General features: G+C 36.4%; 1 protein-coding gene across 5 annotated transcripts in view; it reads right to left on the reverse strand.

The window, feature by feature from the left end:
* Nucleotides 1–14,662, reverse strand: part of SBF2 (SET binding factor 2) — a 255,203-nt gene that overhangs the window by 67,402 nt on the left and 173,139 nt on the right. For all 5 annotated transcript variants that reach the window (XM_055813899.1, XM_055813896.1, XM_055813898.1 and 2 more), the window contains exon 17: nt 2,944–3,012. In XM_055813899.1, the coding sequence (XP_055669874.1) occupies nt 2,944–3,012 (69 nt within the window). The remainder of the gene's footprint in view (nt 1–2,943; nt 3,013–14,662) is intronic.

The raw sequence follows: 14,662 nt of genomic DNA on the forward strand, positions 1-14,662 counted from the left end.
ACTACACTGTATACGGTAAATAAATAAAACTGACAAGCAACTCAGCAGAAAAGGCTATGACATAGTCTGACAATGCAAACATACGAGCTTTCCTGAAGGTATTTTAATAAGAAACAATCCCCCAAACGACCTTAATTTTAGTTAAACTACAACTGTAACTCCTCAGGACTTACCAGAAACAGAACAGCAATATGCTGTGTTAAGCAACAAAACTTTAATCATTCTATCTAAGATTTCAGAAAAGGGAAATCCAGTGAAAAGAGAACTTAGAAACTTTCAATACATTATAAAGCATGAAGCTCAAGGGAGAAAAGTAAAGCAGCAAGATTTGATATGATTTCTCCCTGAAACAGGGGAAGAGGAACATTAATTTAGTGTGAGCTAAATTCCAGAGTAGGAATCCTTCCAAAGGGTTACATAGATGTTAGAAGGGTGGAAAAATGACACCCATTTTTCTTAATTTAAGAATACTGATGTAGATGAACAAAATGTTCTACAGAGGTTCATGCCAGGTAGAACATACCGACTCTAGTCTAGGATACAGTTTTGAAAACCTCTAGAGAAGCTGAAACATGCTCCAAAAGTTTCATTTTTACTCAAATTCCAAACAGAACCTTAAACTGCTAACCTCAACTAAACACTGCAAAGTTTGCCTACTGATCTCATGTTCTGAACACCACATCAGTTTGCATTTAGTATGAATACTTTTACACCAAAATAAGTACTTTTGCCAAAGAATTCTATCTAATGGGACATACCAAAGGGGGCCATCGCTGAACCTGAGGATTAGATCTGGGAAATACAAAATTCTTTTTCTATTATGCATTAACAGCTGGCTTTTGCAAGTGAATAATCAGGTTACTTTAATTTTTAATTCAGTTCTGGAACATTACAAAAAAGTCATCCTGCTTCTTACATCCAGGGACTCAGAGTTTCCCAAGTGTACAGTTTTAGTCTTAAATAGTAAGTATGGGACTAGGTTATTGCACAAAAAAATTCAGAGAACTTTTTGTGAGAGAAATGCTGTGAGAACTCAGTACTCCTACCAAAAATACAAGTGTATAGAAGAAATTACTTTAGAGATATTCTGTATTCAGTCCAGCTTTTTGCTCTCCTTGATTGTGAAATGAAAACTTATTTAAGCTTCTTTCAACACTCACGATAGTCCATGAAAAAAAAAAAAAAAAAAAAAAATAATTACTGCCCTCTCCCCTGCCCCACTTGACCAAACTTTACCAAATGAGGCATCTAACCAAACTGGTACAACCCCCTCTTGCACCTCTCAAGGCAAAGAGTTACGTGGACTGTCTTGGCCAGCAGAGAATGAAACAAACCCTAAAGACAATCTGTCTTCACAATACAGAATTAATGCAGTCACAAGAATAAAGCAGGGAAACTGAAAATCTCTATGGCTCATTAGTTCTTTCTCCAAATTAGTTATATACTTAATTAATACAGTGGCAGCAACAGATGTCAAACAACTCATGATTCTGCTACTCAAGGACTCAAAAGAGAGGCAACAGAAAAAGATGAACTTGTAATTAAAGATGACAGAAAGTTTATTTGCTGGTATTGAAAAATCTAATGTCTCACCACACTAGTTTATGTAAGAGAATAAAATACTCCTGTTTTGGGGTATTATGTATGGCTCTATAATAAATCTAATTCAAATAAAACTTTTTCACAGTTCAAATGACTAGAAGAGAGAAAACCTACAACTTTATTCTTTATATATGTAGTAAAATACTGGCTTAAATAGGATTTCAAGAAACTTGGTAATCATAAGACTGTCAAAATTGCTCTCATCCTCAGCAGATTTCTGTGTTCTATGGCAAAGTTTTACATTTTTTATTCTAAAAATGTCATAATAGATTATATTTCTAGTTTGAAGCAATCAGAAATTGTTCAATTAGAAGGCATAGTTTAAATTAAAAAGCACTGATTGATTTCTCAGCTTATTGTGGAAACCTTTTCAGCTAAAATGGGAATTTCTTTCTGTTTCGTTTATGGCTACTCATAAATGCCTTATACACTGTCTGAAGGACAGAAAGTTATATTTTTCTTTCACATGTCATTTCTATCACGTTATTAATGTCTAGCTAGACTGTAGGAGTAACTACTATTTTGCAGTATCATGACATAGCAATTACAAATAATTAAATATTTCCCAAACTGGGTTGCATAACGAAATTCGTATTAAACAAAGATTATTTAATTGCAACCAAATCCATGTTCTGAACTTACCATGCCCCCAGATATGTACATCTTATGAAGCAGCCCTTGAGCTAACCAGACCTAATGAAAATGCTGCTGTATTGGGACAGTGAAATAACTACAGCTATACTACAAAGGTTCTGCTTTTGAAATAACTGCTTGCAGAATTTCCACTATTTACGTTTTCATATTTCTATGATATTGCATTTTATCACTATCAAACACTATGCAAAAAAAGACAAGGAAAAAACCAACACAAGAAACTGGAAAAAAAAATAATCTACGGTTAAAACAAGCCATTCACAATATTCTCCAAAGTTAACAGCTACACACACTGAAAACCTAACATGTACTTTTTGGCCAATGCTTAACATGCCAAATTAAACAAAAACTGTGCTCCAATAAATAGTTTTTACACAATAACATCAGAAATTACTCTTTTCAATTATTTTAGTGACTAGCTATAAATCAGTGATAATTCTCCAACCCATCACATAAACCTGCATTTAGTTCTGGGTAAATTTATCATAATCATCATCATCGAACATCAGTAAGTATAATTTTGGAGTAAAGCCTATAATAGGTTATTAAAGGACTTCCACTGACATCAATCAATTTTATGATGAACTTCCTACCCACCATCTATCTCCTGTCAACACTTTCTTCATTTTAACAACGTAAGTAATGTAAAATAATACAAAATAGGAGTGGTTTTCAATAAAAACTTACCCTATAAAAAGCAGTCGTCAGGGGTAGCAACGCTGCAGCAATGCTATATTCTTCTGAAGACGAACAATCCTTCAAGAAAAACATATGAATAAAATAAGCAAAACCATTTTCAATGTTATGCAATATAATTTCATTTCTGCCTTATGAAGTCCCTCTGATGTCCTTCCTATATTAATGTGACTTTTAATCACTTGCTATCATTTAAGAATAACATATATTTATGTGTGTGCATGTGTGTACATATAGGTGTTTTCTCTTGATTTCTATAGGTACGTATTGCTATGGTTCTTCCCATTTAAGGAATGTATTAGCAGCTTTCTCACTCCCGTGTCTGAAATATAATTTCACCAACATAGTTTACATATAAAAAGGAAAGTAATCACCATTTAGGAAATAAAAAGGTAGCTTGCTTCTATTTGGGTCAACAGAAATCTGACTAAAATGGAAGTGATGTGATGACCAAAGAATGTGTTTTCAAAATGTTTTCATAATGAAATTGACATAGATTTCATATAAAATAGTCACCTTCACAGCCTCTACAAAAGTTTGGCACAGGTTAACTTTAAAAGAAGATGAAAACCCATTCTCTTCACAGACTTAGAATGCCTCATTCAAAAGTCAAGCATGTCTTTCATGTCTCTCTAGGCTGAAAAGGGTATGCCAAAGTAAATCAACTAGTAATTACACTGATAAAAATAGCAATTTTATTCCAGAAGTCTTTTAAAAGAAACCAGAATTGGAATGTAACTTAATGTTTAAAAAACAAACTACTTGGATTTTTAAGACTTTTTTTTAAAAACATAGAACAAAAAATAACAGTAAAAAAGTTTTTTGTTTTTAAGTGACTAGATTATTTTTCATTAGCTCTTTTTGCCAACACTGAAGAACACAATAACACACACAGTCTTACTAGACAAATGTATCACCATTGTGTCCCTGGATGATGAATGGCAAAAAAAATAAATCCATTTGAACAATTAATTTCAATATTTTGAACATTCATTCTTATAATGAGCACCCTCCAATTCAAACCATACTCCTGTTAACTGTCTACAACATCTGACCAAATTCCAAAATTGAAATCTCAAGTGTTCCTCTGCCAGACTTCTCATTGATGCCTTCATCTCGTATCAGAATTCTCTAAAACACAGCAGCTCGCAAAAACTTGGCACCAGTCAGCTGTGATAGCAGAAGGATAATATCTACATTGCAGGAGCAATCATATTAATGATCATTAGGATGTTATCTGTGTATTCATCTCACTCTTCTTTCATAAATGTCTGCTGAGTGATTATGGACTGCAGGTTTAAAACAATAGACCAAAAAATTAATCAGAAGAAGACTATTTTGCTTCTCATTACTTTAAAAGACCATTTTCATCCTTCATGATTTTCCAGTAACAAATACTTCACCTTGTATTACTTTAACCTAAACAGAATACCAAATGTCCATACACAGTTAAATAGAATAGCATTTACAAAACTACTTACATATGTATTCTGAAAAGGTGTACAAGTTCATAGATGTGAAGCTTTATTTCTGCTCAGTTACTGAAGGTTTTAACGTGCTTAACTGCATGAATGCATGTATACTAACTGCACATGGAAAACAAAAGGGGTGCAAGTGCTCACACTTCGTAACACATTCCAATCTGGCAGAGGAAAACGGTAAGAAAAGCGGACACTTGAGAAACTCGATGTATGTTTTAATGATGCCTTTCAGTATTGCGACACGTATATAAACCCCCAAATCAGTTAGTAAGATGTCAGAACAGTAAGACTAAAGGACATAGGCTCAGCTGCTTTTCATTTTCAATTTCTGCATTATTTCCTACTGTTATCCATATCCTTAACCCCCATTCAGAATTTAGAAGGTATCTGCAGTTTGATATAAATATACAATAAATATTGTTAGTATTTTTTCACTTAATCAGAAAACTTCCAATTTAAAATAAGACTTTACAACCTTTAGGAATGCTCAACAGTTTTCAAAGAAATACGTATCTTATTTCTGTACGTGCCTATTTATAACCAGGTATAAAATGATCCATCCTCATTGTTTCACATTATCTACTTAATCCCTCAGCTCAAATTATTTGTAAGAGCTTTGGCTTTTACCCAAAACATACATTAAAATATCTTTACAAAAACTGAGCAATGTATCTTCACTTAGAGAGCACTCAATATTCCAAGAGCTAACATATGTCTCAAAGATATATATCATCACCACATAAACAACACAGTAGATTATTTTTCCATTCCTTCTTGCAAGTATGAAATTCTCCACATATTCTATGTCAGCAGTACCCCCCGGACTTGTAGTATGGAAGTATTATCTGTATCTATTTTTTTCTCCTCCAGCACATGACAAGAAATATAAAATGACCTCAGTTAGGAATACATTACAATACAGTGAAATTAATTAAGTCTTTATCTGCTTTGAAGTTGCAAGACAGAATGCCGTAGTTAACAGGTATGTTGCACTGAAATCCTACCTTCTCAAAGCACTGGAAATGTCATATATGTATTGTATGCAATTGATCTAGACTCCTGAAACAAAGCAACCCAGCTGCCTTATATTTAATAATGTCTTTACCAATCGTGAAAAATATGTCTTACTATTGCCACAGAAGTAGACAAACCAAATATCATAAAATAATTAAAGCTGTTCCCCCTAATTTGCACAAAATTAAGTGAAACACATCTGGGGGACAAAAAGTATTCTCAGCAAATTAGTTTCCTAAAAACAATGCCTTTTAACAGTGAATTGTGGACTTCCACCATGCTATGTGCAAAGTACTGCTTTGAATCCATGCCTAAGGGAGTGAAGACCTGGCACACTGTTCTGGCCATACTGATCATATATTCAGATAGTTGCTGATCTCTGTAGCAGATTGGAAGCGTTACAGGAATTCATGTACATTTAAAATAGTTTTGCTATACTGAACTGACAGGTGAATAATGAAATGAGAATGTTTTTCCTGACATTACTTACTTTGTTAACACACATGTGATTTACTTATATGTTCCACTCAGTTTAAATATGCAGCAAAACTTTGGCAGTTAGATCTCGTCATTGCATTGCCGAACTGACAGCTAGGTAGTTACAGATTTCGGCCACTTGGATGGACACGTGGGACTTCTAGTATCTGGTGAGGCACTGACGGCTTTTGGAATCTGGTAGGTGGCTTAGGCTGCTGGTACTGGAGCGGAAAAGCAATTCTCTTCCTCACCCTTGGCTTCAGAACAAGTACTGACCCAAACTTGTGTTTGGAAGACATGGTACTGTAGGTCATCATTAAGTTGAGATGGCCTCCACAATTTAAGCACTAGCAATACCACTTAGCAATGAACAGCCAGCCCAGGGAAAGGTTCCTCCTTGATCTGCTACTGAAGGTGCAGGCCCACATTCAAAGCCCCTCAGTGCCCTGCGATGTCTCACTGACAAGAGCAAGGCAAAGTCAGTGACAGTTAAGCTCAAGCTTACACACCTTCCTGAACAGGCTGCAGTACCTAACAACTGATGCTTTGGGTTTTATGTCTTCTCTTAGTCACATGATAAAAGTCTAGGAGAGCTATGTTAAATACCTGATAACATTTGGAGTGCAATTTTCTCTTTAAATCCATCTTGATAGCCTCTCATTAACTACTAGCTGATACAGTACGTTTCCTGTGTTTAACCACATTCTGCTTTGGGCATCAAGCTTTTCAAACAGACACATTTCTAATAATCTACAGGAATCCAAGTATGCTGAAAACTGGGGACCCAATTTTGCTTTACATTCAGCAGCACTATAAATGCATAGAATTACCCACAGGCCTGACTATTGCATGAAATGAACGTAGCATGCAGTAAAGGCATTCAAACTAGAAAGCTAAACACAGCAGCTCTAATTGCGTACTTTTTTGGCAGTACAGTATGATGCATGTATGCTCTATTCAAAATACTGCTAACGTGACCTTCAATGCCTCATTGTCCCTCTTGAGAAGTATTGAATGCTGTCAATTTTCCTGAAGACCAAGAGCATTCATCACTATGTAAGACTAAGCTAATAACGAACCAAGAAAAAAATGCCAGGAACTTCAGTCTCATATGTGTTTTTAAAGCACTAAGACAAGAATTGTTAAGTCAGCATGTGTAAGGTAACCATAAACCGTGCGCTGTATGTTGGGGCTACAAATTACAGGTAAAATGCTGGTTCTAAATTCAGCAGATTATTGTAGTGGTGCCAGGATTTAATCCTTATTGTTACAGATATATGTGGGCAGAGTTTTACTGCATCATGAAATTTTTATGGTTCATGCAGTTTGTATTTTGGAAATATAAACTGTCAAACTTAAAGCACAAGACTATTCTTTTTGTCTAAAGTAGTAAGAAAATTCAGCAGCGCAGTTTAGAAAAAGTGCTTTGTTTGTTAAAAGGAATAGGGATTTACCGTGTAGAACTGCAATGTAGTTCAAAACTAGAATTGGATTTTAATGAGTTGATTTTAGAAAAATCATTCATTTTCACTAGATAAGCTAAATAAAGTTTACATATCCATATGTAAATACAGTATTAATGCAGTTGAACTATTAAAAATGGTAATTTTTATCAAAGAAAACCTATTCCATGTTAATCAATGTCAAGATCAATGTCCTTTATATTCAACCTCAGCAGAGTTAAAAATCCAAGTAAATAAATCAACAGTTTCACAATGTACACTGATTATCTCCAGTATAATTATATGCTGCCTTGGAAGGTGAAAAAAACACAGTTATATTTGGAATTTCCAGTGTAACTTTTAAAAGTACTTAGACTACAAGTTTTAAATCCACAGATAAAGCCATGATCTGGAGCAGTAGTCAAAATGACATATTTTGCTGGAATAAATGCAGATAGGACACAAATAACTTACGTTACTTAGTACTAACAGCATATAATAAAATCCAAAGGAAAATGAGGAATCTTCTTATTGGAATCATAAGCACAGTTGTTTCTTCAGTGAAAATGAATGTACATTTACTTTCTTTCTAACATCCCTATACAGTTTTTGCTAGTGAAGTTAACATAACTGTTCACCACTGCTCTGTTTTTTAAGGGGAGCAAAGTTGGGGGTTTTTTGTGACCAAAGGTGAAATCGAACCTTGTTGAAACAGCTACAGTTTTGTTAAATGCAACTTTTCTGGGACTTGAGAAATGGGATGGAAGACAGACATACCTAGGAGGCCTGTAGAGCTGACTACCTGCGAACTTATCTGTCAGCAGAACCGTAGGAGCACACTCGAAACCTGGAAGATACTGCCTTATGTAATTCTCATTACTTTTACAACTTCTCATTTTGGTAAGATATATACAGCCTTTCAAAATCATTAACTCACAAAACCACCTCTTCATAAATGACCCTAGCACATTTTACAGGTTGCTCATTAACACAAGCTTTTAATTTAACTTTTGTTCTACTTAAGCACTGTTGTGGTGATTCTCAGTTAATAAAACCAAAAACGTACACTCTTATTGTCTATTGTTTCCAGGTTTAACACTGACCAGAATCACACTTTGGCCTTTTGAGGAGCAAGTTCTCCAGTTGCTACCTGGTTAACTATCCGACAGCAGTAACTCAACAAAGTCCACATTAGACTTCACCTGTGCTCTGAATTATGCCAGATATAATACTTTCTTCATCCTCTATGGCCATTACATTCAGAAGTGCCAATGCAGAAGCCAAAGGAACTTCATCCAACCCAGAAAAATCCTCACCAATTTGTTTTGACTCTATGGTCTTTCTGCCTGACTAGAAGCTTTCATAGTGATTATTTCATCAAGGAACCTATCATTGTCAGCAATAGGATGCAAGATGTTGTAGGCCTGCCATTCCAGGTACCAGAAGATCCAATTCCATTTTAGAAGGATTTCACATCCTGATAAGCTTAATATTTAGGGTCTTTACCTGGCCCTGAATTCTCATAGGTTTGTCCCTCCTTGAAACATAGTGCTATAAGGGACAGAATTCAACTGCTGTGTTTTAGATGGAATTACACAAGCACATAACGTTCATCGATTTTTAAGTTTCCTTTTGCTGTACTCCCCACGTTCACCAGTTAACAAATGCAGCACAGTTTCTCTATGCAGCCCCTCTGTACTACAGATCTCACAGCAAGCCAAAACAAGAAACAACATTTTACTCAACGGGCTGTCGAGTCCCCCATCCCACCCCCATCTTTCTCAATAAATACATTTCCGTCTAGGGTTGAGATTAGTCATTTCCTCTTTCCCGTAACAAATTATGTTTAGGAAATCAGGAACCTCAATTTTTATGTGCATAAATTACACATTCTTCACCATATTTTTACTGTACCCCAAAACTGTAAAAACATGTTACTTTTTATTTTGCAAGATACTGATAAACACAAGAATGCCATCCCTTGTGTCTAAGCACATCTGAGTTTCTTTAACAGAAATGCCATGCATGTTTCTGAATACTGTCATGAGGCCCATGGCAATAAAGTTCAACATACTCAGGCTGTAATCTTCTCCCAAGGAAATGGTTGGGATGCCAAGATGCCTTTTGACTTTTATTTCACAGCAGGGCTTCATTCACAGTGAATCTGTCCAAACCTTAAACTACACCAGCTGTGATACAAGGTCCTGCACAGTAATTTGTAAAAAATATTTGACAAACAACATTCAAATGATAGAATACTTTGTAATTCATGACAGAACAGTGATCAATATCCATTAACTACTCAGCTGGAAAAGGGCAATTAATTCATAATACATCTACAAACTCCAGCGTACTCCTAAAGCCCTTGTAGAGCAAAGTACTTACGCAGTGACTGCAAAACATAAATACAGGATACTCCATAAACAGCTTTACAGACAGCCTGGTTAATTGAGTTAAGGAACAACAGAAAAGTGCTTAAAACATTAGAAGAACTATTAAAATAGATGCAATATTCCAGTATAGCCCAGTTATCTATTAGTGAATCATTTCACAAGAACACAGCACACTTAGGCATTCTAGCATTCATTCTGTGTGCAGCAGCGCGTCTTCTCCTAGATTATAAACTGTCACAAACTTTCAAACGTAAAAATGCATTCATCTTGCTTGATTTAATTTTACTGTTCTTCTCTAATTTCCATGAGATCTTCTAATTTCATATACTTTTAATAAAAATCTATCACATCAGCGTGCACATTCTATACCATTTTTACAACTTAGCAGGAATTAACACCTTTTTTTTAAAAAAAATCACATTTCTATGAGTAAAGTGATTCACTGAAAAATCTGTTTGTCGCTTTAGAAAAATATTGTTTGGATAGAAGTGGAATTTCATATCTATCCTCTGAAATGCAAAAAGATACGATGCTCAGTTCAAATCAATTACCAAAGATCCTGGGTCTAGTTCACTAAGGAGAAGTTGAACAAACAATGGCTGACGAAATGTGACTTGGAAGTAGGGCTCACTGAAAATTTTCCACTGAATAGGAGGTGATAGCACAATGAATCTTTATTTAAGCTAAACCCCTCACTGACATCGTCTTAGAAAAGAGAACTTCTAAACCCTAAAGTTTTCCCCTTGGGAAACTTCATCTCTTTCATAGATACCTTGTCAATTATAACTGATTTTCTGGGGAAACAGAAATAACCCCCTGGGAAACACCTCAAAGAGGGAAAGGAACAGGTTCAGGGGGTCTACAGGGCACACTGTAGGGAACAAGTCCTCACAGATGTCATTTCCAGACAGATGAAGAACAAGAAAGTGACTGCTGAAGAACAGAAAGGACGGGCTGACCAAGGGAAAACAGATCAACCTCTATGGTAACAAGCTCTGTAGCTGAGAAAAGAACAGCACATCTCATTTACCTGGGCTTTAACAGGGCTCTCGACACCAGCTCCTTTGGTGTTTCTGTAGGCAAGCTGGGTAGATACAGCCTAGCTGAAAGAGTGGAAACTGACTGCACAGTCCGATCCAAAAGAGAGTGCTCAGAGGTTCCACGTTTAACAGGCAGGTGGCTACAAGTCATGTTTTCCGGGGTTGAGATTGACCGTGGCAAACGCCACCCAATGTTTTCATTAACAATCTGAAAATGGCATGAAATGCACCTTCATCAAATTTCTGAATGACACCAAATTTGGGGGAGCGGTAAATACACCGTATGAGGGGCAGGACTGCTACTAACTAGCATCACAGCCCGTCAGAAATAGACTGACAAGAACCTCCTGATCTCTGCAACAAAGACAAATGCAAAGTTCTGCACAAGGGACAGGGTAACTCCATGCAAAAGCATGTCACGTATGAACAGCACCTGGAACCATGTGCTGAGTAACACATGTCAAACCAAGACCGGGCCATAAACTTCAGAAATAGGTGCAAAATCAATTACCTTGTTTTGTTGCTGTTTGCAGGTATCAGCAAAGTCTGTACAGTACAGACTGCTCCAAGGAACCAGTGGAATAGGAAATACTGCAGCTGAATCGAACAGGCACTCAATGTGAGAGGAAATGGAAATATTATGAAGTATCTTGATGACAGAAAAAAAGCATTATAAGAATAGCAACAGGCAGAAGTGGTGAACAGATTTACAACAGCGATATTAAATTTCTCAAAGAAATATGTGAGATAAAGAGTAAATAATTGGAAACAATGCACAAGACTGATAGGAGATAGGAAAAAGAATATCTTGTACCAAAACAAAAAAGTTAAAAACATTAGTCTCACCAGAGATATACTCATAGCAGGGGCAAAAGAACAAAACAATTATAGAGAGATTAAGGATCACATCCAAGAGACAAACTGTCAGGAGAGTGCAAAACTGAAAGGAGCCCAGAACTAAATAAGTACATAAAGGGAAAACAGTGTGCTCAACCAGCACAGACAAAAATTATGGGAGAGAAGGCAGATGCCAATTTTTTAAAAATATATACATGCATCTGCAGGGTTCTGGCAGGTGCCCCTGGGAACCGAAGTACATGCTCATGGGGATGTAACACTGCCTTCCGGGAGATAGATGCATTCTTCACAAACTGCCAAAAGCGGAGTCTCTTTTCGATACATATTTGACAACTTGTTGCCAGACAGCTTCAGCTTTTCTACACCAACCTTGATAGTACTGAAAAGCTTTGCTACAGTTCTGGCAGACGCACCAGTTAAGTCTGTGTACAGCTGCACCAAAGGACAACAGGGATGACAATGACCAGCTGCTTCTGGAACAAGTTTTCCTGGATCAGCTTTGTTGGTGCAGCTCCATTTCTGGATTCATGAAACAAGTCTCGGCTGCTAGAAGAGAGTATTTCTGGGATGACCTGCAATGGCTGCAGAATTTCAAGGATGACAAAGGGGCGTTTTGTGGTTTTGTTGAGGTAATTCTGCTTATTATAAGGTTGTGAATCTTGAATTCAGCCAGCAAGGGCTTTTCTGTGCTTAGGCAAAAATGATGCATTGTATCAGTTGCGCTGGTGAATTTGAGAGAACCTAAAATCCCTTGTTGTCAACTCTGCTGCCAGACTTCTCAGTTCCTTAATAGACTGGAATGTAAATTTTCTCTTATGTTTCAAAGAGTAGCTGCAGTTAGAACAACTTTAATACAAACTTTTGTCCAAGTTGCTTAATCCAAAAATCAACCTTGTAACATCAGAATAGGTCCATACCACATCATGAAAAAATTATGCTACGCAAGCCATTATCAGAAATACCCCATTTTTCTGGAGAAAAAACTCCCAGTAAGTTTGAGGCTTTATAATCCTGGCTGATAAAGTCTTTTAAAAGATAAATGGTTCATAGAAAATAATACCTTAATAAGATTCAGGAAACTGAAGAACATATGTTGTGTGTGATACAGTAGCACGTTGTAGAGCAGTGTCTACCTTGATTAACACATCAAATCAGTGTGATCAAGGAAGAATGTTGTTGCAAAGCCTGGAAAGCCCAAGAGATTCAGAGATTTCAAGACCTGCTTGATTTAGTGAACTGCTCTCTCCAAGATAACATTTATCAATGAAATACATACATTCTAATACAAATATTTAAACTATGGATAAAGAAAAACAGAAAAATACAGTATTTTCATTGAAAGTGAAGTATTTTAAGTGTTCAGATGTTACTTTCCAGTGCATGCACAGCAGCTTCTTTCATAGAGATACAGATTTTATTTGAAATCTTACACTTTTTTGTGGTTCAAGAATATAAGCATAGTAAATGCATGCGAGAAGTGGGAATTGTTTCTTATGAAACTTTTATTAAAAATTCATTCCATTAATGTTAATAAAGTGTTCGTTTTTCTAAGAACACAGTGAAAACAAGTGTGAAGCCTTTTTTGTGAAAGACAAATAAAGGCAACGGAAAAAACAGTAAACCAATTTGAACTGGCAATTGTAAAACCACCCTCTGAATCTTTCAGTCTTGAAACTGGTTGAACTGATCCTTTTCTCTGGGATTTTCAAATGGCTTCAGGAAATATGAAGGTTAGAATTCCATGAAGTAACTCCTCTGACTTTGGTTTGCAAAAATGAAAAAGTAAGTTCCCAAAACATACTGGTTTGTCATATAGTTGACAAGGCACATTTGGATGTCCTTGAAACAAATTCCTGTTCTCTGTAAAAACAATTCTGCAAGACAAAGACTACTAGAGGAAAGAAAAAATCCTTGAGCTTGCTGCGTGGACCAAAACAGCAGAAATGTAGTAGAGAACCTTGCCGTAGCACTGCCTTCCAGCATAACTGTTTCTTTGATACAACCTGTAAGAAATCTTGGTATGACCCTTTCCTGTTCCATAGCCTTCTAAATCATTGCTGGCAACATCCAGCTAACTAGCCACAGAGAACAGCTGCCTTTGCCAGCTTTTGGGTTGCCAGTTAATCTATTTTAAAAGCCTGACAGATCTTCTCCTAGGCTATCTGATCTTCCTTCCTGAGGGTTTTATTCTAAACGCCTTTCTGCTTTGTTATCTTCTTGAAATTAACAGGCAAAAATGCAGAAAGGGGAGTTCTCCTATGGAAGCACCGTAGATGGCAATGAAAAGACTCAAAAAAAGCAACTTGGGGTACAGTGAAATATTAGTGATGTATTAAGTCCCAACTACACACATGCTGTTTGAAATCCCTTCCAAAGAATTCCTATTTGGAGTTTTCAGAAGGATGAGCCAGATTGTAATGGCTGGAGGTGGGGGGCAGAAAGAGTGGGTAATGAAAATAAAAAGTGAGAAGTTTAAGCATTAGCAATGGCTTTGTCATCCTAAAAACATCAAGACTCCAATTCCAGAGAATGCAAGAGCAAATTACCAAACAAGCGCAGGACAGCATTCAGAAGATCAACATCTGATTTCTGGACAGTGTGGCATTATTTAGTGCGTATCCTGAATGAAACACACTGCATCAGCATGAACTGTCAGCCACGTATAACAAGCATAAATGTGATGACTCAAAAGATAAATATTTTAAATCTGTCTCTACTTCTAACAAGAAATATGAGCAGATATCCTGAACATGTTTCACCATCTTCTCAGTCCTTTTATCTCACCTGCAGTTCTAAGTAGCAAATAAATCCTTAGGCTTTGAGGAAGACCTTTGCTATCAGAGTGTCATGAACCCACAGTCCCCACTGCCTTCTCTTTCATTACCAAGCTAGTGTCCCATGGCCACATTTTGTCCAGGTTCCTTATGCTGCTGAAATTTTGGATCTTGACCTTTGCTGTTTTATAAGGAGATTTAAGAGTGTAGCTGTTGAGTCGGTACCGAGAC

Source organism: Falco peregrinus, chromosome 9, assembly GCF_023634155.1.
Source record: "Falco peregrinus isolate bFalPer1 chromosome 9, bFalPer1.pri, whole genome shotgun sequence".
Taxonomy (NCBI): Eukaryota; Metazoa; Chordata; class Aves; order Falconiformes; family Falconidae; genus Falco; species Falco peregrinus.